At 40.2% G+C, this 24,130-nt stretch overlaps 1 protein-coding gene across 1 annotated transcript in view; it reads right to left on the reverse strand.

The window, feature by feature from the left end:
• The window catches only part of DIAPH1 (diaphanous related formin 1), a 205,472-nt gene that overhangs the window by 132,348 nt on the left and 48,994 nt on the right, over positions 1-24,130 (reverse strand). The window contains 6 exon segments of the mRNA XM_070940849.1: positions 659-769; positions 1,570-1,678; positions 4,942-5,081; positions 5,575-5,638; positions 7,484-7,570; positions 8,620-8,750. Coding sequence (XP_070796950.1) covers positions 659-769; positions 1,570-1,678; positions 4,942-5,081; positions 5,575-5,638; positions 7,484-7,570; positions 8,620-8,750 — 642 coding nt within the window.

Below are 24,130 nucleotides of genomic sequence, written 5' to 3' on the forward strand. Positions count from 1 at the left end.
AACAGGAAGAATTCAGCACGGGAGCGTGGAAACCCGCCCCACATGTCCGATCCCGCTGTGACATCAACCGGAAGTCTGCCAAAAGATTTTTCTTTCCTTTCATGCATGTGGGGAGGAGGAATCCTTTGCCAGGCTGCAGAAACGAAGCCACAAAATGGAAAGGAAATCTTGCCCTGGGCTGCAGAAATGAAGCAAAGATCCAAGCTCTGTTTCTCCAGCACAAGACTTTCCTCCTGCGCAAGATGGGGAGGGGAATTCCTTCATTGACCTAGAGAAACAAAATAAGAATCCCACAGCTCTGTTCCCACACTCCACTACAGGAGTTCTCTTCTATTCACAGAGGGGAGCTGCCTGCCCTCTTTCGGCAGGCACGGTGCTTTCACTTTGTTCAACTTAAAACTAGAAGAGCTGGAAATGCACTTTTTGGGCAAGGCAATCATATGCATGTCTTGCTGAATGACTTCGCTCAATGTGCTAGATTCCAGTGTTAATTATGGCCATAAGTCAAGAATTACCCGTAACCCCCCCCCCAAAATAATGTTGAAATATAATTAACCCTATCAAATCACTTACACTTTAAACGGAGTCTTAAGATTATAGATATTATCTTTCCCAATATAGCAAAGTTATCACAGTAGAAAGGAGATATATTTCTAACCTTGAGGATTTCCTGCAGTCCAGAGCGCATTAATTCACTGCGGATGTGCACTCTGAAGTCAAGCTCATCTGATGGGATGATTAGAGCATTGATCAACTGTAAACAAGCTACCTAAGAAAGTCAAAAAAAAAATATGTGTTGAATCAACAAATTCTTTTCCTTCATTCATTATAAGCTAGCTAATTTGTCAGAACAACTATGAAAAACTGCCAGACAAAATACTTTTTTCCACCAAATTTTATCACAGCAAAGCAACCTAAAAGTGAAATTCAGGTAAACAGTACAAATAGTGTTGAGAAAAAACAAAAACAAGTAAGGAATCAACACTGATAGTTGGAATTCTGAAATCTCATAGATTAAAACAACACAAGAAACCAAATGAAAAGAACATGTTTCAATTAAACACCAGACAATGATTTGAAGGCAACCCAGCTCATATTCTAAATCTACTCCAGAACAGAAGTCTTCTCTATAAAAGTAATTAATACTTATTGCCAATGGTGTCTCTTGTTCCTCTTATATATATGCAGGGAATCGAGTAACCTTGGAATAATATACCTAGAGCAACTTGAAAAGACTTCTCCCTCCTTTTCTATCTCAAAACCAGAATGTAGAATTTTAGACTCACAATGCTTACAAAATGCTTTATAATTAATAAGATAGCTAATATGCTCTTCTAGGGTTTGTTAAGCTAATCAAACCATCTTCCTATTACCTTATTCTAAACAAATTGCCTGATTGCTACCTTGGGCTGGTTCTGAAGATATACAAAAAGAATTTCAGGATAAAAATCCATTGAGAAATCAAGTGTACTCAGTAATGGTGAAATGAAAGAGAAAACAAAAGGCACTAGAATATTATGAAAGATAAGATAGATAGACTGTTATATTCTTTTTCCAGCTTCCTATTACCTTTAATGCCACTGAAGTTCCACTTTTCAGGCCATCCACAATGGGTTTAAATCGTTCTACTTCATCCATTTCTGCACGTTCAGTCAATGCTCCCAAAACTTGCTCATGCCTAACAAAAAATAAAGGAATCATAAAAAATAGAAAGAAAAAAGGAAGAAAAAGGAGGGAAATAAAAACCAGCTTTTATCATTGTTAGATACCAAGTCTGCATTTTTTTAAAAAAAATCTTATTTTGACGTGGCATTTTAAAGATCCGATATTAAAATTTAGGATGCCAATCAAATCCTTCTGAATTTGAATGTATCAAATTTAGACTCAATTGTACAACTGGGATGTACTCACAGATTATATCTGGCATTTGATGTTTTTGTAAAGGGTACAAATAATTAATCATCAAGTTTATTAAATTCAAAGTTTGCTCACAGCTGCCAGTGTTTTTATTAATTTTTTATTGTCTTCCTTCAGCAGGCAATGTACTGTACCCCCTAGAACATAGACTCAAAACCACTGCTCAACTCAGGAAAACTTACAGTATCCTGGTCAAGTGGCTGTCCAGTCTATTTTTGAAAACCTCCAGTGATGGAACACCCACAGCCACTGGAGGCAAGCTATTCCACTGATTAATTGCTCTGTCATAAATTTTTTCCTTACTTTTAGGTTGGATCTCTCTTTAACAAGCTTCCAGCCATTACTTTCTGTCCTGCCCTCAGGTGCTTTGGAGATTAAGTCAGTCCTTCAAGTACTTGGAAGACAGCTATCATGTTCCCCCGCATCTTTCATTTTGATAGGCTAAATCCCTCAGCCATTTCTCATACAGTTTAGCCTCCAGACGTATTATCTTTGTTGTCTTCTCTGCACACTTTCGAGGGTCTCAGCATCTTTTTTCTATCATGGTGACCAGAACTGTACCAGTATTCCAATTGTGAACTTACCAGTATAGTATTATACTATTATAGTATTACCAGTACTAAAATTTCTCGTGATGTTGATGCTATCCTGCCAAAACTTTGCTGGCTCATATTTAAGTGGTGATCCATAGGGTTACGGTTAGGGTTAGTCAGTGCCAACTTACCCAGAGGGAGACACGATCGCGTTGTGTGCAACTAGAGTGGGCGGGAGGAAGCCCTGGAAAGGCAGCGTTAGGCGCTGCTAGGGCTGGAGAGGAGGGCATCAGAGGGCAACACAATGGCGCTGCCGCTTGCTCTTTTCGCTTCGCTTTCAAAGATGTACCTGCCCTCCTGCCACTGTTCCCCTCTTGCGACAGAGTGGGCAGTGTGGCCCTCCGCTTTGCTAGACTAGTCAGCTTGTGCTGAGCACTGCCTTCTTCAGGGGTTGCTGCTAGGTAGGTAGGGAAGGAGGGAGAGGGAGGGAGGGAGAGAGAGAGAGAGAGAGAGAGAGAGAGAGAGAGACAGAGACAGAGACAGAGACAGAGACAGAGACAGAGACAGAGACAGAGACAGAGACAGAGAGACAGATAGATACGGGGTAAGAGGCTGCGTGATTTATTTTCTTTCTCTCTCCTCGCTGTCTGCCCCGTTTAATGATCTGATTAGACTAGAGTGGTCAAAGCTATTATCAGATGAATGCACAGTGTCTCAATTGTCAAAATGCAAACCAGTTTGAAACTACAACACGTTGTAGTATCTCAGAAATTGCCAAGCACCAGCTTCTTGCCAGATTCTCAGTCCATCCTTCTCCCAATTAGCATAGACATCATAAAATGCTCAAAGTATTAACAAAATTAAGTATGAGTTTCTGGTGAATTTCTTACAAGGATCCTTACCTTCCAGCCAGCAGGGCTTGCAAAGCTCTGCTCACCGTGGCTGGAAATGCAGGCTGGGGGAGGGGGCCAAGAAGAAGGGGAGAAGGGGAAAAAAACACCTTGCCCCAAGCACGCTGAGCTTCCCCTTTGCCCGAATCTGTCTGCAAGCCTGAAGCTGTGAGGAGGATCCTCACCCACTTTCTATGTAGTCAACGTTATTTTGAAACAGTGGCAGCTCTGGCTTGGGGGGAGGGGTTGGGGGAGACTCTGAAGTGAGCTGGGGGGTTGTGTGTGTCTGTGTGTGTTCTCTCTTTCTTCCTCTCCCTCCTTTTTTGTTCGTGAGAAATCTCTGTTTTAGTTACAGTCTTAATTGGTGCAGTTCTCAGTCTGTTTTATTGTGTGATCATCTGAAACATATGATCAGGAGTTATTTTGAAGGAAATCCTGTTTGTTTTATTCTTTTTTTAATGGCCTATTTTAAGGAACTTGAAGCTGCTGTTGTAATAAAGTTAGGCAAATGGCAAGAAAGTTTGCGCTCTTTTTCCCTTCGGGGAGGGGGGTCTTATTAAATAAATAGATGCCTTTGAGCAAGTACAGCTAAGAAAGGACAAAGGCAAAATGGACTGCTAAATTGGCCCCACCCACCCAGTCACATGACTACCTAGCCACGCCCACCCTGCCGGTCATTAGACAGATAAGACTATAGTCCGCCCCCCCCCCCCAACAGTCTGAGGAATTGGTCCCGTTTAAAAAGTTTGAAGACCTCTGTTCCAAAGTATTAGCAATTCCCTCCAGCAAATCTGATGACTTCCTTTTCTATCCCTCGTCTAGATCATTTAGGAAGATGTTGAAGAGTACTGGGTCCAAGACAGAACTTTGAAGTATCTAATGAATACTTCTCTCCATGTAAATATAGTTCCATTAACTAAACGTTTAAATAAAAAATTAAACTTTCATTTCTTCATTACAAAAGGCTCAATTAATAAATTATTACCTTTTGGGGATATAAACTGAAAACATGTGAAATCTCTTTGAGTCCTTGTAGCACACACTTCATTTTTCTCTCATTATTACATTTTTCTGTTTTATTTTCTTGAAGAGGGAAAAATACTGCCTTCCTAAATATAGCTACATATTTTATTTCTCTTCATATATCAAAAACGTTTTGAACAAAATTGTGCAAAAGTGATGGTCGAGGAATCTAATTGATGTTACAAAAAATACTTTACTTGAATTAACCATTCATAACAAGTAAAAGTTAGGAAGATATGTAAACAGAAGTAAATTTGTGAAACTAACTTTGATGTTTCTTCATCTCTTGCCATAACTTCCATTTATGTTCTGAAAAGCTATAGGTGTAAAACTTCCTTAAGAAACATGGGATAAGGGTAATGGCTTCAGGAAGAGAAGGAAGAGCATATTGCTTCAACTTTTTTTTCCTTGGGATATTCAGAACTCATCTATTGCACCAATTATGTGCTTATTAGGAGGCATAACTGATAAAGAAACCATATTTTAATATATTTTTCCAAACATTTAAATCAGTAAACTAACCCATTCTTCTACAGCATACAAGTGAACCAAAACATAAACTACTCATTGTCACATACATATCCACAGGCTGAGGCAGGATGCAGAGAGCAGAGAGTAGCTTGATAGTGTCAATCATCATTGTAGGGACTTTAGGATCAACTGCTTTTGCCAAAAGTAGAATCCCATCATCTGTTTCAAGCATTGTCTTAATTCCAAACTAAAAAGTAAAAATCAATATACCCTTGGGTGAATAACTTAGATTATAGAAATAATACTCATGACACAAAATGATGCAAATCTAACAAAAACATTACATTATATGTTCAGAAAACAAGAGAAAGGGAATATGTTCCCATTACTTTGCTGGTTTTGCGCATGTTTTTTATTCCCCTGCTTGGGGGAATAAAAACAACTTCTAAAACACAGCTGATCTTTGGAGAGAGAAGCAATGAGAAAAGAAGGCGAAGCTCGGAAGATCGCTTCACTAGATCGCTAGCGCCTTGTTAGGGCTGAAAAAAGCTTCTAAAGCACAGCTGAGAGTCAGAGGGAGCAGGCAAAGCTTGGAAGATTTCTTGCTAGCGCCTCGTTAGAGAAGAAAAAAAAATTGAAAAAGCTACATTCGGAGTATAAGACGCACCCAAATTTTCAGCCTCTTTTAGGAGGAAAAAGTGTGTCTTATACTCTGAAAAATATGGTAATAGGGGACTTACTTTGTTGTTCATAAAAGCTTTTAAGCATCTAATAATTTCATGTTCAATCCTGAAGTCATATGACCTGGTAAAAACAAGAAACAAAACTGAAATAATAATTATACACACAGAATTATCTATTTATACAATTGGCCTTCCATCCCAGAACATTAAAAAAAACATGCAACACCATAAGAAATTATAGCAGAGTGATCCTAACTATATCAAAATTCAGTAGAGGAGTCAGGGAAAGATATGACAGGATAAGAATACTACGCAGAAGACAAATTCCATTATACACAATCTTATGGATCCATACATCCATTCAAAAAAGCACAACAAAGAATGTTCTTTCTGTGCCAACTCAGAAAGCTCAAACTGCCCAAGGAGCTGCTGATACAGTTCTACAGAGGAATTATTGAGTCTGTCATTGGCACATCTATAACTGTCTGGTTTGGTTCTACAATCCAACAAGACAGACACAGACTTCAGAGGATAATTAGAACTGCAGAAAAAATAATTACTACCAACCTGCCTTCCATTAAGGACCTATATACTGCACGAGTCAAAAAAAGGGCTGTGAAATTATTTACAGACCCCTCGCATCCTGGACATAAACTGTTTCAACTTCAAAATGACACTATAGAGCACTGCACACCAGAACAACTAGACACAAGAACAGTTTTTTCTCGAACGCCATCACTCTGCTAAACAAATAATTCCCTCAACACTGTCAAACTAGTTACTAAGTCTGCATTACTATTAATCTTCTCATCGTTCCTATTACCATCTCCTCCCACTTATGACTGTATGACTGTAACCTTTTGCTGGTATCCTTACGATTTATATTGACTGTTTCCTAATATGATTTGATTGCTTATCTGTTCCCTATGACTATCATTAAGTGTTTTACCATATCCGAGGTGGCGCGATGGTTAAAGTGCACTACTGCAGGCTACTTCAGCTGACTGCTAGCTGCAGTTCAGCAGATCAAATCTCATTGGCTCAAGGTTGACTCAGTCTTCCATCCTTCCGAGGTAGGTAAAATGAGAACCCAGATTGTTGGGGGCAATATGCTTACTCTAAACCGCTTAGAGAGGGCTGTAAAAGCACTATGAAGCGGTATATAAGTCTAAGTGTTATTGCTATTGCTACTCTTGACGAATGTATCTTTTCTTTTATGTACACTGAGAGCATATGCACCAAGACAAATTTCTTGTATGTCCAATCATACTTGGCCAATAAAGAATTCTATTCTGTTCTGTTCTGTTCTGTTTTGTTCTGCTCTGCTCTGCTCCTATTCCTATTTCCTATTCTATTCTCCTTATCCTATCCAGATGTCCTTATTTTTCTCCTTTAATTTTTGTATACCCAAATAAAACACACAATTAAAACATATTTCCAGCATGCAAATATGATCTTATCCATCCACCCATCCATCCACCCATCTGTATTTAAAGTTATATTCATTCAACATTCCAACTTATCTACTTTATGAAAGCCAGTGTATTTAAAGTCCTGGAATAGGTATGGAGACCCAGGTTCTAGACCTCCTTTAGGCATAGAAACTCACTTGGTGATTTTGGACCAATAACACCCTCTCAGCCCTACACTTCTGAGAAGTCAAAAAATATCTCTCTACCAACCAGCATGGTAGATTACAATCCATATAATTTGTGTATAATCCGTATATACAAATGAGCAGAATGTGTGGGCGTATACACAAATTTATCCAGATGCATATGTGTGTGCAAGCATTCCATCTAGGGGGATTGTGAATTAAGCATATTCTATCTATATTATACTATATTAAGTTTATCATCTATACTAGTTTAAATAAATACATATAAAAATCTATCCATATACAAATGGATAGATTTTATCATCATTTTACCACAATTTAAACTATTTTAATTCAAATGTTCCTTACCCAGAAAACTCATCCTTCTCATCATGAAGACCTTTCAATATGTCCAGCAGGCAATTCAGACCTTCAGCTCCAAAATTTTGCACCCAGCTGCAATTGTTGCAGAATAAAACACATTATTACCTAAATAAAATAATTACCACTTCATCTTCTCATTGCACTGGCGATTGCATAAAGGTAGTCCTTGACTTGCAACCACAATTGGGACTGGAATTTCCATTGTAAACTGCTGTGGTCATAAGTCGATCTGGACCTGATTACCATATTTTTCAGAGTATAACTTGCACCGGATTATAAAATGTACCTACCTTTTTTGGTGAGGAAAACAAGAAAAAGAAATCTGCCTCTGCCTCTGCCTCCTAGCAATTTTGCCTCGTTACAGCAAACAGCAAATAGTCTACTTTTCTTTCATTTTCAGCATAGCTTGATTAGCACAAGAAAAAAAAATCTGCTCCAGCAATTTATCTCCTTGCAGCAAGCAGCAGAGGCCCGGGCAAAGCAGCTGAGAGCAAAACAGGAGGCCGATCCAATCAACTTGTGCTAATTAGGCTGTGCGGAAGCTGAAAGGAGCTGTTTCTTCTTGCTGCTTGCAGCAAGGAGGTAATTGCTGGGAGGCAGAGGCCAAAGGGTGTAGGGCCAGTGTGTGGGCGGGGCTACATTTGGTTTATAAGACACGCCTAAATTTTCACCCCCTTTTAGGGGGGAAAAGGTGCGTCTTATACTCCGAAAAATACGGTAAACACATTTTTTATGGTGGTCATTAATCAAAGCATTATAATTGTTAATTAAATCATGCAGTTGTTAAGTGAATCCAGCTTCTCCAAAGAGTGTTTTTATGCCAGAAATTAGCAAAAAGGATTGCAAATCACAATCATATGACCACAGAGTGCTGCACCCAGTAGCTGGATAAGATGTGCCCAAATTGTGATCATGTGACTGTGGGGGAGGTGCAACCATCATAAGTGTGAGTACAGGTCATAAGTCACTTTTTCTGAGGCCATCATAACTCTACACAGTCGTTAAATGAACAGTTTTAAGTCGAGGACTACCTGTACATCTGTCTCCAGACATGCATCATGCCCACAAATTTTAAACTTTGCAGTATTTAGCAATCAAGAAAGTTTTATCTGAACCATTACCTGACAGGATTGTTATTGAGTGACACACGTAGAGACTCTAAACATCCAAGGAGCTGTGCATCTTTAAGACCAGATTTTAGTTCCTGAATATACATAATAGGAGACTTCGAGCTCTCCTTTTGACTCATGCCCTACAAACGAAAAAATAATGATAAATGTATGTCCTTTATTTCTAAATTAAATACTGTATGTCTCAACAGCCCAGAATAAAACTCTTTAATTGATTTTTTCTCTAATACTCAACAGATGAATACAACGAAGTTTCAGTTTTTAAAAATGGTTCAATTGGATATTGTTGAGCTATATCCAATTACATTCCAGAATTATATTCCTTTTCTATTTGCTATAATTTAGGGCTATTTATTATTCAGTATTTGAATACTGACTTTCTACTATTTTCTCCATCCTAAAAAGTTTTATTATTATTATTATACTTCATTCCAAAAATATATTAGAATATAGCTGGCAATACATTGCATGTTTACCTTATACTTATAATTCACAATAGAAATTTGTTACTCAGATCTTCTTGTAAAAATGTCAGTCTAGGGTTGATTTCAGGAACGTGGAATCGGTTATTACTGTTTAATATGTACATTTCTTGTCCAGCAAGTACTCAAGAAGACAAAAACAAGTAGAAAATAGAAAAGATGCAGTTTGGAGAATTCTTTACACAATCTATTAGGGCAATATATCAGAGACAAACAGCACAAATAATAATTAATGATGGTTTAACAGAAACTTTTAAAATTGAAAAAGGAACAAGACAGGATTGCTCTTTATCACCATTATTGTTTATTTTAACTTTGGAACCTTTATTGAATAAAATACGAGGGTCAAATAAAATAAAGGGAATTAAAATCAGACATCATGATTATAGATTAAGAGCATTTGCAGATGACTTGGTTGTTACTTTAACTTAACCAGTACAATCAGTTATAGGTTTAATGGATATAATTAGCCAATATGGACAAATGTCTGGATTTAAAATAAATAAACAGAAAACAAAGATAATAACTAAAAATATGACGGTAAAGCAAAAAGAAGAACTAGAAAGACTAACAGGATTTGAAATAGTAAAAAAGGTTAAATATTTAGGGGTATATATTACAGCTTCAAATGTAAAATTATATAAAAATAATTATGAATTGTTATGGCAAAAAATACAAAAAGAGATGGAGAATTGGGGAAAATTACAATTATCTCTGCTGGTAAGAATAGCAGCAATAAAAATGAATGTTTTACCTAGGTTTTTATTTTTGTTTCAAATGATACCAATACTCAAGAAAGATGAAAATTTGAGGGAATGGCAGAAGGGTATTAATAATTTTGTTTGGGCAGGGAAAAGACCGAGAATAAAGTTAAAAATAATGCAAGATATATGTGAAAGAAGAGGTCTTAAAATGCCTAATTTAAAATTATACTATGATGCAGCTGTCCTAACAATAATTAGTGACTGGATTAATTCAACAGAAGAAAGAATATTGAATATTGAAGGATATGATTTGTTATATGGCTGGCATGCTTATTTATTATATGATAAAAAGGTGGATAAGACCTTTAAAAGCCATATACTAAGGAATGCCTTGTTACGAGTTTGGAAAAAGTATCAATATAAGTTAAATTATAAGATACCTAAATGGGCAATACCCAGACATACAATAGAGAATATAAGCGTAGAACAAAAGCAAGAGGTGATTACCTATAAAGAGCTTCGTAAAATGGAAGGGGGTATATTGCAGTTAAAATCTTTAAACGCATTAAAAGAAGAAAGAATAATTCAAACCTGGTTTCAGTATGGTCAGTTGCAAGCTAGATGGAGAGAAGATCAGAGAATTGGTATCATGCAGAACGAGGAAAATTTGGTAAAACAAATTAGAGATCAAGGTCAAACGCATATAAAAAGATTATATAATATACTGATAGAAATAGATTCAGAAACGGAGTTAGTTAAGGATTGTATGATAAAATGGGCACAAAACATTCAGGAACCAATAATGATGGAAACTTGGGTTAGAAATGTAAAATTTACGCAAGCACAAAATTTAAGAGAAAATTTTTATAAAATGTTCTATAGACGGCATTTAGATCCTAAAAAGTTGGTTTGTATGTATCCAAATTTGCAATCTAAGTGTTGGAGATGTGATTGTGATGATGCCACCTATTATCATATATGGTGGACTTGTAAAAAAGTTAAAGCATTTTGGATTAAAATCTGGTGGATTATTCAAAATATTCTTAAAAAGAAGATAAAGTTTACTCCACAATTGTTTTTGCTGGGTATAATCACAGATTGTACGGTTATAGAGACTAAATTGATTTTAAATTTAATAACTGCAGCTAGACTTCTGGTGGCGCAATATTGGAAGAAGGAAGATTTGCCTACTATTGAAGAATGGACATTAAAAGTAGCGAATTTGGCAGAAATGGCGAAAATCTCAGCATATTTGAAAGATCATTCACAAGAAAGATATATATCCGAATGGAGAAAATGGATTGATTATATTCAAAACAAATATCGGACTAAAAAGTATCAAATAGCTTATGAATGAATAGAAAAATTAAGAGTATTTATATTTAGTTAAGTAAAAGGGGAGTTAAAGTGTGAAGGGGGGATAGGAATCCATAGTTAGTTAGCTTAGTTTAATATGATTATTAATTGTTATACCCTGTATTTTGTTCTGGGAAGTTCGGGGGGGGGGGAGGTTGGGAGGGGGGGGAGGGGGAAATATTCATTAAAAAAATTTTTTTTGTAAAACTCTTTAATAAAAATAAAACAAAAACAAGTGAGACTCGTTAAGTTAGACTAAAACAAAAAATGGAATATAAACTTATTATAAATTGAGTTTAATAATAAAATATTAAAATCAATTAACAATTAAAAGCTTGGCAAAAAAGATGGGATTTACAAATGTTCTAAATAGGATAGTAGGATCCAAATATTTATCTTAACAGGAAAGAGTGTTACTTAGGTAGTCAGCATCAAGCTACTTAAGACTTTAAATTGAGCTCTCAAATTATGTTCAGTAAACTGCCAGCAACCAATTTTTCAGTAGAAGTACTGCATAGTTTCTGCACCTTGTACTTCTTAACAGCCTATACTGCCTAGCTTATACACCACCTGAAATTTCCAAAAATTTACAAGGGTACTCACCAGTGGTGGGTTTCAACTGGTGTTACCACTGGTTTGCTTTGTGCATGCGATTTGCGTGTGATCCACATGCGCAAACGTGGATCCACGTCCACACCAAATGGATGTTCCACTCTTACTTCTTGTCCTGCTCTCAGGTTCTTTGGGGAATAGGTCAAAAACCCCTCTTCTCTGTAACAGCCCCTAACCCTAACCTTTAGTCCTTCTCTTCGCTAGACTAGACATACCTAGTTCCCTAAATGATTCATCATATGGTTTAGCCTCCAGATCCCTTATACAGGTAGTCCTCGAATTACAAATGTAATGGAGCCTGTCCATACTTTGAACGTGATCACTCTCTCCTTTCACCCACGCATCCACTAATCAAATGCGAGCCTCGTTAAGTGCATATGAGGTATCTCGGGGTGGGGAAGGCTATTGGGAGGGACTTAGTGATGGAACAGGCCACCCAAGGCCTCCCCCAACCCACTGAAATACCTCATGCTCCCCACAATTGTTTCTTTCCCCTCCAAACCTGCCGTGCCGGGTCACTTACCTTGTGAAGATCTGTCTCCACTCCAGCGTTTGTTTCTTTGCCTGCTCCTGGCCAGCAGCGAGAGCAGAGGGAGAGGAGGACAAGCACGCCCTGCTCGGATTCTCTGATCCCTGAACTTGCCCACCATTTTTGGAGTGGTGGGTAGTCTCAGTGACTCTCCTCCAAAGGCTTCCAGGTTCCATGCGGAAAACCATTTGCACAAAGTGAGGCTTTGGGACAGCAAACTCGCATTGCTCCAAGCACCTCATTAGCGTGCAATCACTTTTTCCACAGAGACTGGAACCTTCTGGGTGCCCTGATTCTGTGGGACGTCAGGCACCCATTCTCTACAAAAGTAGATGGGTGCCTGAACTCATACGAGACCATGCACCCCCAACATTTCCAGTCTTCGTCTGGGTTAAACGTGTTTGAGCGGCCCTGGGGATGTTGGAGGGAATTGCTTTTCGCTCCGTTTCCAACTGCCTAGACTGCTCAAACACTTATCACTCTGATGGAGACTGCAAACTTTGTCTGCATGGAAGTGGGGAGCTTGAAAATGGAGCTTTTCACTTCATTTCTAACCACCCCATTTCCATGCAGACAAAGTTCCCAGTCTCTGTTAGAGTGACAAGTGTTTGAGCAGCCCTGGAGCAGTTGGAAATGGAGCGAAAAGCTCCGTTTTCAAACATCCCATTTCTATGCAGACGAAGTTTGGAGTCTCCGTCAGGTCTCATCAAGGCACCAAGTGTTTGAGCTACCCTGGGGCAGTTGGTAACGGAGCAAATCGCTCCGTTTCCAACCGCCCGAGGGTCACTCAAACACTTGGTGTCCTGACAGAGACTGGAAACGTCATCTGCATGGACCTGGGGCAGTTGGAAATGGACACTATTCGCTCCATTTCCAACTGCCCCTTTTGCATGCAGAAGAAATCTCCAGTCTCTGTCAGGTCTCATCAAGGTGCCAAGTGTTTGAGCGACCCTGGGACAGTTGGAAACAAAGCAGATCACTCTGTTTCCCACTGCCCCAGGGTCGCTGAAACACTTGGTGCCCTGACGGAAACTTTGTCTGCATGGAAATGGGGCACTTGAAAAGGGACCTTCTCTTCAGCAGAGGCTTTGATGAGAGGCCTGTCCTGGCAAAAACAGAGCTTCAGAGCAGCGCACATTCCCTCTGGGAGGGAGCAAAGGCTTTTTGCAAAGATTGCAAAAGGCGTTGCAAACAGAGGGAAAGCTTCGATGTTTCAGGCCTTCCCACCATTTGCAGAGCCTTTTGCTGCAGCTCTCATCCAGGCCTCAGTTTGCAGAGAACAGAGGCCTAAAGTACCGTGAGATCACACGAGATCAATAGTGTGAGTTCTCATGCTACTGAACTAGTGTGATCTTGCAGTAATTTAGGCCTCCATTCTCTGCATACTCACCAAAGGCCTGAAGTGCCAAAACAGGCCAAGAAAGCAAAGGCTCTCTAGATCTTCACAAGGTGAGTATCCACAGGCCTAATACCTATGGAGACCTGGCGCGAGGGAGGTGGGGAATAGACAGGGCAAATGTTGCAGAGCCTCTGCAGTTGTTCATAAGAGCGAATAACTGCCGTGGTGCTGCAACATTCGTAGTTTCACAACTTGTTCATAAATGCTAGGAGACGAGACTTCCAGCGGTGACGTAAGGTCGTGGCGGCATGGGAGAGAAGTGCTCTCTCTCTAGCATCAGATTTCTAAGCTTTTGGTGCCTTTTTCGGCGAAGACTGGTCCTGGAGAGATCGGGAATAAGGAGGGGAAGCGTCGGGGGAGGCGAGGAGAGGTGCGATCTCCCGCCGTACCGAGAAGATCCCTTAATCCAGGCTTGGAAGAAGCCAGCTGGCGCGGTGAGTGCAGCTGGCCCGGAGGCCCGACGAGCCGAATGAGATCATCGGGAGCAGAGGAGTGAGTACAGTGCAAGATCACTGAGGGTGAGCAGAAAGTGAGAATTAATTTGGATTATTTTGGCGCAAAATCGAGGAGAAAGTATTTTTCGGAGGGGCAGCATGAAAAAAGAAGAGCTCAGAGCGTAAATGGGCGGCAACTGAAGAGGCGAGCAAAAAGGAAGAGGACGGAATATAGATCAGTGAAGAAAGACTAAAAAACATTAAAACAGTGAAGACGAAGGTGAGGAGAAGTGGATTTAAATTGTGGAGATTAAAAGAACGGACATCTCTTGTATCCTCTTTTTAGCTGCCCTAATAGAAGGAGAGAGGTAGTTTGGCAAAATAAGAATTGCATATTGTGAGTGTGCAGATTAGAGATCGCCATATTGAAACCGGAAAAGATTCCAGCAATAATAAAACGAACTTGTCTTTTCCTTTGCTGAAAATATAACAAACAAGATTCATAGAACACTGAAAATATACTGCTCCTATTTGTCCTTTTTATTTAGACATAGATAAATTGTTACTGGCATTTATTGGAATCAATTAAGAATTATAGTGATATTTATTTATTTATACTTATTTATTAGCAAATAAAACAGTATTTAACAATCTAGAAAAATATTTAAAATTTATAATATACATAGAGATTTAGAAGTAATTATTGGGAAATAATTAAATTTGAAATAGTAAAAAAAAAAAAAAATATTTCTTTTCTTGATTTTATATAACTTAAGTATTACAGTTACTAATTACTGAATAATCAAATATTAAGTATTAAGAATTGTCTGATTAAGTCTTTGATTATTTAAGCCATATATTTATATATATATATATATATATATATATATATATATATATATATATATATATATATATATATATATATATATATATATATATATATATATATTTATATTTCTGTTACATTTTTACGGAGTATTTTATAGAGATAATTAATTATTTAAAGGAATTTATTTAAAGGAAAGAGACCAAGCGATTGAGAGGTTATTGATTTGAACTTTTACGAGAGAAAAGAAAAGGAAAAGAAAGAAATTATATAGAATTTGGATGGTGATTTGGGAGAAAGTTGATAAAATATTGGTGGAACAATATAGAATTTTGAAAGAAATGACTAGCACCACGACAACAATGTTGAAGAAAGGGAAGAAAACAACATCAGTTCTAACGGGAACGTCGGCCTCCCCAATGACGCAGAACACCTTGGAGGGAATGTTTGCATCAGAGAAGCAACCTAGCACACCCAAAATGCCAACAATGCAGACCACGCTTATGACAATCCAAGAGACCATGGCCAAAATGCAAGAATGCATGACTAGAAATCACGAACAATCTAGAAAAGACATGGATGAGGTAAAGAGAGAAGAACGACATCCAAAAGATAGATGAAAAAATGGATCTGATACAAGAAATCATCCAAAAAAATGATCAAAGGATAAAAGAAATAGAACAAAAAACCGAATTGACAGAAGAAAAATTGGAAGCATTGGATACAAAAATGATGGGATTAAATAAGGAATTTGAGAATACCGTGGCACAATTGGAAATGGAAAAAGCAGCATTTTATCTGCATTTCCAAAATGTAGGTGAAGACAGGGAGGAAAATCTGACGATGGTAATGGCGGAGATGATAGCAGAGGCACTCCAAAGAGAAAAGGACAAAATAATAAATGAATTAGATGAAGTTTACCGGGTTCATACAAATTACCCCCGACAAAACAAACTTCCCCAGGAGGTACATATAAGATTTGTAAGAAGGAAGGTGAGGGATATTGTATATAAGATAACAAAGGATGAACTTATGTTCTATAGGAACAAAGAAATAATTACTTTAAAGCAAATTCCCAAAAGAATAAGAGACTTGCAAAAAGATTATTGGTTCTTGGCCACATTACTAAATAAAAGATATATACCCTTTAGATGGACAACGCCAGAAGGAATGCTGGTAACGTGGCAGGGAAAGAAAATAAAGGTGGATTCGCAGAGTAAAGCAAGGGAACTATAAGATCAAATGACGGGCATCGAGACAACAAGTGGCAGTAAAGAAGAGGGAGGACAGAACACCAAAGGAAAACAGAGACGAGAACGTGAAAGAACCCCACAACAAGGAGGAAAAGAAGATAAAGGAGAGACTCAGGAAGAAGAAGGAGTGAAAACAAGAGGCAAAAAAAAGGAACAGGAAGAAACAAAGAAGAAACAACAGGAAAGTCAGTAAGAAATGGAACAAACCCTAAAAATTCTACCGGTGAATGTAAATGGCCTCAACTCACCATCCAAACGACACCAAATTTTCAAAAAAAAATTGGAAACAAAAATCAGATATTGTGTGCCTCCAGAAGGTACACATAAGAAAACAAGATATAAAATATGTATAATATAAGAAATTAGGTAAAGTATATTCATCATTGGCAGAAGAAAAAAAAGAGGAGTAGTGGTATATATCAAGAAAGGAATAGATAGCAATATAAGATATGTGGATACAGAAGGTAAAATAGTGATGATAGCGCTAAAACTTGATTTCAAAAATATATTATTGGTAGTAATATATGCTCCAAACAGTCAACAATCAGAATTCTATAAAAAAGTGCATGAGAAAATTATGGATCAAAAAATGGAAAATGTATGTCTGATTGGAGACTTTAATGCTATTTTAGATGTAAGAAAAGATTATAAATATGGTCAGCAAAATAAAAATAAGAAAAATATATTGCCCAGAACTTTTACAGATGTGGTGGAAGAGTTAAATACGGTAGATAGTTGGAGATTCTATAACCCCGAAATTAAAACTTTACATATTATTCGAATCCACACAAGTCCTGGTCTAGGTTGGACATGGCTTGGGTAACCAATATGTTAATGATGGAAATAGAAGTGGTAGAAATTTTATCAAATAATTGGGCTGATCACAATTGGGCTGATGTGGAAGGGGCAGCAGAGAAAGAAAAATAGATGGACAATGAATACACAGCTATTAAAAGAAAAAGAATATAAGAAATATATGGAAAAGGAGTTAGAATTGTTTTATAAGGAAAATACAAAACAACACACCTCCCTACAAAACTTATGGGATACAACTAAGGCATATGTAAGAGGCCTCACAATAGCTTATAATGCAAGATGGAGAAAAGAGAGAAAAAAAGAATATAATAAATTACGAGAAGAAATTCAAAATTGGGAATGTAAATTGCAAGGAAACCAAGGGGATGAACAAATAAGGATAAATTGGATAGCGGCAAAACACAAGCTGAATATATTAGAACAAAGGAAATATACGATGACTTTGAAATATGTAAGGCAGAATTATTTTGAACACGCAAATAAACCAGGGAGGTGGTTGGCGTATAGGCTGAGGAAGGAAAGGGAAAAAAGAACAATTCAGAAGCTACAAGACGATGAGGGAGGGATCCAACAGGGCATAGAGAAGAAAAAGGAGATAATAGTTCAATATTACCAAAAACTTTACGAAAAGGACATAGTAACAGCGGAGGAAATTGAACATTACTTAAAAGGAGAGGGATTGCAAACACTAACAGAGGAAGAAAAAGAATTATTAGATAAGGAGATTACGATAAGGGAACTAAAAGAAGCGCTGAAGAGACAGAAAAATAATAAAACTCCGGGGACTGATGGTCTACCAACGGAGTTTTATAAAACATTTGGAGAATCATTAAATGGAATATTATTAGAAATATATAATGAAGCTTTGATGGAGGCAAAATTACCAAACACATGGAAGGAAGCATATATTTCCCTAATACCCAAAGAGGAGGCAGACATCACATTAATAAAAAACTATAGGCCGATTTCTTTATTGAATACCGATTACAAAGTCTTCATGAGTATAATTGCCAATAGGATGAAAAAATTATTACACAACAAAATACATCAGGATGAAAATTGTTTTTTGCCCACAAGACAAATAAAAAATAATCTAAGGATGGTAATGGATGTTTTAGAATATTACGAGGTGCATCCAGAGAGACAGGTGGCTCTGATCTTTCTGGATGCACAAAAAGCGTTTGATCAAGTAAACTGGCAATTCATGAAACAGCAAATTAAAAGTATGAACTTTGGAGAGAGATTCACAAAAATGATAACATCAATATATCAGAACCAAAAAGCATGCATTTTGGTGAATGGGGATCCAACAAAATTTTTTGGAATAAATAAAGGAGTAAGGCAGGGATACCCGCTGTCACCCCTACTTTTTATTTTAACTTTGGAAAACCTGTTAATTAGAATTAGGGCAAACAAAGAAATACAAGGATTAAAGCTTAAGAGAGAGGATTACAAGGTCCAAGCTTTTGCGGACGACCTTGTTTTCTTCATAGAAGATCCAATAGAAACAACCCCAAAATTAATAAAAGAGATTGAAAAATTTGGAAAGGTAGAAGGCCTAAAAATTAATAAAGAAAAGACAAAAATCATAAGAAAAAATATGACAACAAAACAAGTAGAGAAATTAGTAAAAGATTCAGGATTACAGGCAGTTAAAAAAGTGAAATATCTAGGGATAAATTTGACGGCTAGAACTGCAACAATAAAAGAAGATAATTATGAACCTTTAGTCCAGAAAATAAAAGAGGACTTAGATAAATGGGGGAAATTAAAACTGTCCTTGTTGGGGGAGAATAGCAGCAATAAAATCAAACATACTTCCAAGACTCCTTTATTTATTCCAAACAATTCCAATAAAATTAGATAAGAAATTTTTTGATAATTTGGACAAAATAACTACAAAATTTGTGTGGGAGGGGAAAAAATCAAGAATAAAATTAAATATATTACAAGACGACAAAATTAGAGGCGGATTTGGGTTCCCAGCATGGGAATGAGCATTGGTCTTACCTGATACGCCACTTCTAGTCACTAGGAAACGCCGGTCACTAAAGGGTTACAACCAAGCCAGTAGCTCTAGGACCGAGTCCACCAACAAAAGAAGCCCTGCCTCTTCCTGTATCCAGTTTGAGATGAGGACGAAAGGTAGACTGTCGTGTCTGTAGAAAAATAAAGGAAAGGTAAAAAATCCCCAGGACCCACCCCCCTCTGTCAACAGCCAAAAGCCAGCACGAGAGGTGCCGGACCAATTGGGAGGGGGTGACCGGCATTTCCTAGTGACTAGAAGTGGCGTATCAGGTAAGACCAACGCTCATTCTCAGTCACGGAGGAAACGCCGGTCACTAAAGCGATATACCAAAGCCCGTGTACCTATTGGGAGGGAGAAGGCCGGCGCCTCTCCTGGTCCTGGGAAGATACCCGCTGCAGCACATGTCTTCCAAAGGAGGCTTCCGCCGATGCATAAACATCCAACCGGTAATGCCGGATAAATGGAGATGGAGACGTCCAAGTAGCGGCTCGGCAGACCTCCTCGAGTGAAGCTTGGGTAGACCAGGCAGCCGAAGTAGCCGCGCTCCTGGTAGAATGGGCTGTAACACCACGAGGCACTGGCAACGATTGAGCTTCGTAAGCTAAAGAAATGGAAGCCCTGAGCCATCGACCCAAGGTAGTAGAAGAAACCTTTGACCCCGTGGACTGGGGTTGGAAAGACACAAAGAGAGCCTCGGAGCGACGAAAGAAAGAAGTCCTGGAGATATAAATCTTGAGAGCCCGACAAACATCAAGCTTGTGCCACACAGTCTCCAAGCGATGACGGGGGGAAGGACAGAAGTTGGGAAGAATGATCTCTTGAGAACGATGAAAAGTTGAATTGATCTTTGGAATAAAAGCTGGATCCAATCTCAAAATTACTCGATCAGGATGAATAATACAGAGATCCTGGCGAACTGAGAGGGCAGCCAACTCCGAGATCCTCCTAGCTGAGGTGATAGCCACTAGAAAGGCTGCCTTAAAAGACAAGAACTTCAGCGAGACTTCCCGGAGAGGTTCAAAAGGAGTACCAGTAAGAGCTAACAGAACCTTATTCAGGTCCCAGGTGGGAAACCGATGAACAGCCGGAGGACGTAGATTGGTTGCGCCTCTGAGGAATGAACGGATGAGAGGATGAGTGGACACAGACTCAGCGGTGCCGCAGGTGAGGATAGATGAGATGGCAGAGATTTGCCTCCGGAGGGTATTGGGAGAAAGCCCCGAATTGAAGCCATCGTGAAGGAAGCCCAGGATGTCAAGAATGGAAGCAGCAGTAGGAAGGACCTTCTTACGGCGACACCAAGCAGAGAAGGCCATCCAAGTGGCATTGTAAATACGGTTCGTTGATCCTCGACGGGAGGCCTGGATCATAGAAATTATTGGAACCGCTCAACCTCCAGACGGTCAGCCGGAACCACTGAGGGTCTGGATGAGCTAGACGGCCCTGCCACAGAGATATTTTGTCGGCTGGGATCTGCCAATGGGGAGCAACAGAGAGAGCCATCAGATCCGCAAACCACGGTTGTCTGGGCCAGAAGGGAGCCAGAAGGATGAGCTCGGCTTGTTCCTGCAACAGCTTCCTGATGACCCTGGAGATGAGGGGAAGAGGTGGAAAAGCATAGAGAAGAAGACCACAAGGCCACGGGCTGATCAAGGCGTCCACAGCTTCGGCTCCCGGGACAGGAAATCTCGTGTAAAACCTCGGAAGCTGGTGGTTGGATTCGGATGCGAAGAGGTCCACTACTGGAAGGCCGAAGCGATGCACGATGTCCTGGAACAGAAGTGGATCGAGGCTCCACTCCATCTGGTCCACCACCGATCGACTGAGAGCGTCCGCCTGAACATTTGCTGACCCTGAGATGTGAGAGGCGTGGATGGATGCCAAGTGACTCTCCGCCCACCTGAAGAGATGAGATGCCTCCCTCATGAGAGCCTTGGAGCGGGTCTCTCCTTGCCGGTTGATGTGGGCCTTGGCAGCTACGTTGTCTGTTCTGATCAAGACATCCAGACCTCGAAGGAGAGGAGCGAACTTGCGAAGAGCTCTGAAGATGGCTCTGAGCGCCAAGATGTTGATGTGAAGTCCCCTCTCCTGGACCGACCACTGCCCTTGGGCCAGCTGAGACCCCAGGTGAGCCCCCCATCCGAAGCGGCTCGCGTCCGTGGTGATGCTCACGCGTTGAGGCACTCTGAACAGGCATCTCTGAGCAAGAGCCGGAGAGGTCCACCATGCCAAGGACCGGAGAACTTGAGGAGTCAAGGGGACTCTGGCCTCTGACGTGCTCCTGCGAGACCGTTGAAACGGAAGTAAAAACCATTGAAGTTCCCGGCTATGAAACCGAGACCAGGGAGTGATCCCGAAGGCAGAAACCATTTTCCCTAGCAAGCGGGAAAGCCCCAGGAGGGAAAAAGAGCGAGAGGCCTTAACCTGACCTACCTGCTCAACAATGCTGTCCTGACGATCCTGAGAAAGGGAAACCTGCAACCTGACAGAATCAATAACAGCCCCTAAATGCTGAATGCACGTGGAGGGAACTAAATTGCTTTTAGAACGATTAACCAAAAAACCATGGGATTGCAGGGTCTGAAGGGTGACCTGAATATCCTCATTACCCCTAACCTCAGAACTAGACAAAATAAGAATATCATCTAGATAAAACAAAACTCTAATAGGAAAAGATCTCATATGGCCCGATAAGGCAGCCATGATCTTTGTAAAGACCCTAGGAGCTGAGGAAAGGCCAAAGGGAAGGGCTCTATACTGATAATGCCTACCCCGATAACAAAAACGGAGATATTTCCGATGGTCCGGAAAAATGGGCACATGGAGATAAGCCTCCGTCAAATCGATGGAAGACAAAAAATTACCTGGACGGATAGAAAGGAGAATGGTCTGGAGGGATTCCATCTTGAACCGACGATAGACTATATATCGGTTCAAGGATTTAAGATCCAATATGGCCCTCCAGCCTCCTGAAGCCTTGGGAACTAGAAACAAACGGGAATAGAATCTCTGGCCAACTTCCCCTAGGGGAACACATTGAACAGCCCTAATCTCCAAAAGATGTTGAATAGCCTCATCTAGCAGAACCCTCTCGGACCTGACATGAGAGACAGGGCATCTGACAAACAAGTCAGGAGGAACCGAAGAGAACTCAAGGGTCAACCCAAACCTAATAGTACGTCTAATCCAGGGGTCTGAAACTGAACAATCCCATTGGTCAGCAAAAAATGCTAACCTACCTCCAATTAAGGAGTCAGAGATAGGTAAAGGAGAACTAACGGGACCTGCGAAAGGGACGCCCCCTACCCCCCCTGAAGGGTCTGCGGGGAGGGAAACGGGACCCCTGCCTGACCTGGAAATCCTGCTGTTGTCCGCCCCTGGGCTGAGAGTACCGCTGAGGCCTGGACTGGAAGGAAGTCGGAGCGAAAGGAATGGCTTCGAAAGGAACCCTGCTGATGAGGATCAGATCTTCTCGATAAGGCGGGCAGAATCTTGCGATGATCCTTCGTCTCAATGAGGAGTGGGTCCAAGGCTGGGCCGAAGAGATAGTTCCCCGAGAAAGGAGCTGATGCCAGTCTCCACTTGTTCCGAACATCTGCCTGCCACTGACGAAGCCACAGGAGTCTACGAGAAGTGACTGAAGCCCCGATAGCCTTAGCTGAAAACCTTGCCGCATTCAGAGTAGCATCAGCAGAGAACTCAACAGCAGCTAGGATCTTGTTGATGTCCTGGTGAGATCGCATATCAGAAGGAGGCAGCCTTTCCTGTAGTTGGCCAAGCCAAAGAATGGAAGCCCTGTTAAAAAAGGAAGCGGCCGAGGAGGCCTGAATGGACCAAGCTGAGGCCTGGTGGTCCTTGACCAAGGAGCGTTCAAACTTCTTATCTTCAGGGTGCAGGAATTCCTCTGACGGACCAGTAAGAGGAGATGCAGAAGAGAGGGCGACAACGGGAGCATCTACAGAAGGAACTTGAAGAATATTAGCAAAATCAGATGCCATATTATAAAACCTTTTATCTAGACCATTGGGAACCGGGCCAGAACTAGGAGAAGACCACTGTCTTTGAACGACATCAGAAAACAGCTTGGGAGCTGGAACGACCTCTGCACGAATGGAAGGTTCCTGAAATAATAATGATGAAGAGGGATGCTGAGAAGAGGATGTAGAAGCCCCTTGAGAGGAAGGAGTAGAAGAAATTCCCAGGCCAGTAACATTTTGAGCTTTAAATAGAAGGGATCTGAATAATTGAGGCTTGAAAAGACCAATGAAGGAAGGCTGGTCTGGTTCTAGACCTTCATCATCCGAGAGATCTTGATCAGGGGCAATTTCCCCCTCAGACAGGGAACCTTGACTTGCATTTTCCGGGGAATCCACCCTTTCTTCACATTGCACAGGATCAGCAACCACCTGGGCCCTCACAGAACGGCTCTGCTGACTCACATAACTGGAGGCCTCAGAAGAGGCCCTTTGCTGAAGGCCTTCAGCAATACCCTGCCTAATTGAAACAGAAATAAGTTCAGCTAGGGCAGGAGTTAAATTTACAGGAGCCTCAGACCCCTGAATGCAGGATTGGGCTTGAGCCTCAGGAAATTCTTGCCTTGGGGGGGCCTGAATAGAAACAATTGGAGATAGAGGCCTAGCAGCAGGAAAAACTGAAGAAGCATCAACAACTACATTTTCACCCAGAGTAGACTGATCAGGAGAAAAATCATGTTCAATTTGAATTTGGGAAGACGGAACAGCCACATTGGAAGTGGGGAGGGCAGGAGATTTAGAAGGCCCCACAGAAGGAGATGAAAATCTAGAGGCCTCTGAAGCAGCTTTTTGAAAGGCCTTTTCCATGACCTTATGCCTCCTGGTCTCTTCTCTTGATGATGCAGCAATATTAGTACTCTTGGAGTGATTAGATCTAGTAGAAATTCTGGCTGCCTTGGGAGGAACAGAATCCCCTGAGGAACTTTCTTTAGGATCAGAAGAATGGCCCCTTTTTCCTTTGCTTTGGGATTTATTGCTCCTAGCATCAGCCATGATAAAGCAGAAATTTACTTTTGCAGCTCAGA

This window comes from Pituophis catenifer, unplaced genomic scaffold, assembly GCF_029215685.1.
Source record: "Pituophis catenifer annectens isolate HBS135680 unplaced genomic scaffold, rPitCat1.0.hap2 SCAF_3, whole genome shotgun sequence".
Taxonomy (NCBI): domain Eukaryota; kingdom Metazoa; phylum Chordata; class Lepidosauria; order Squamata; family Colubridae; genus Pituophis; species Pituophis catenifer.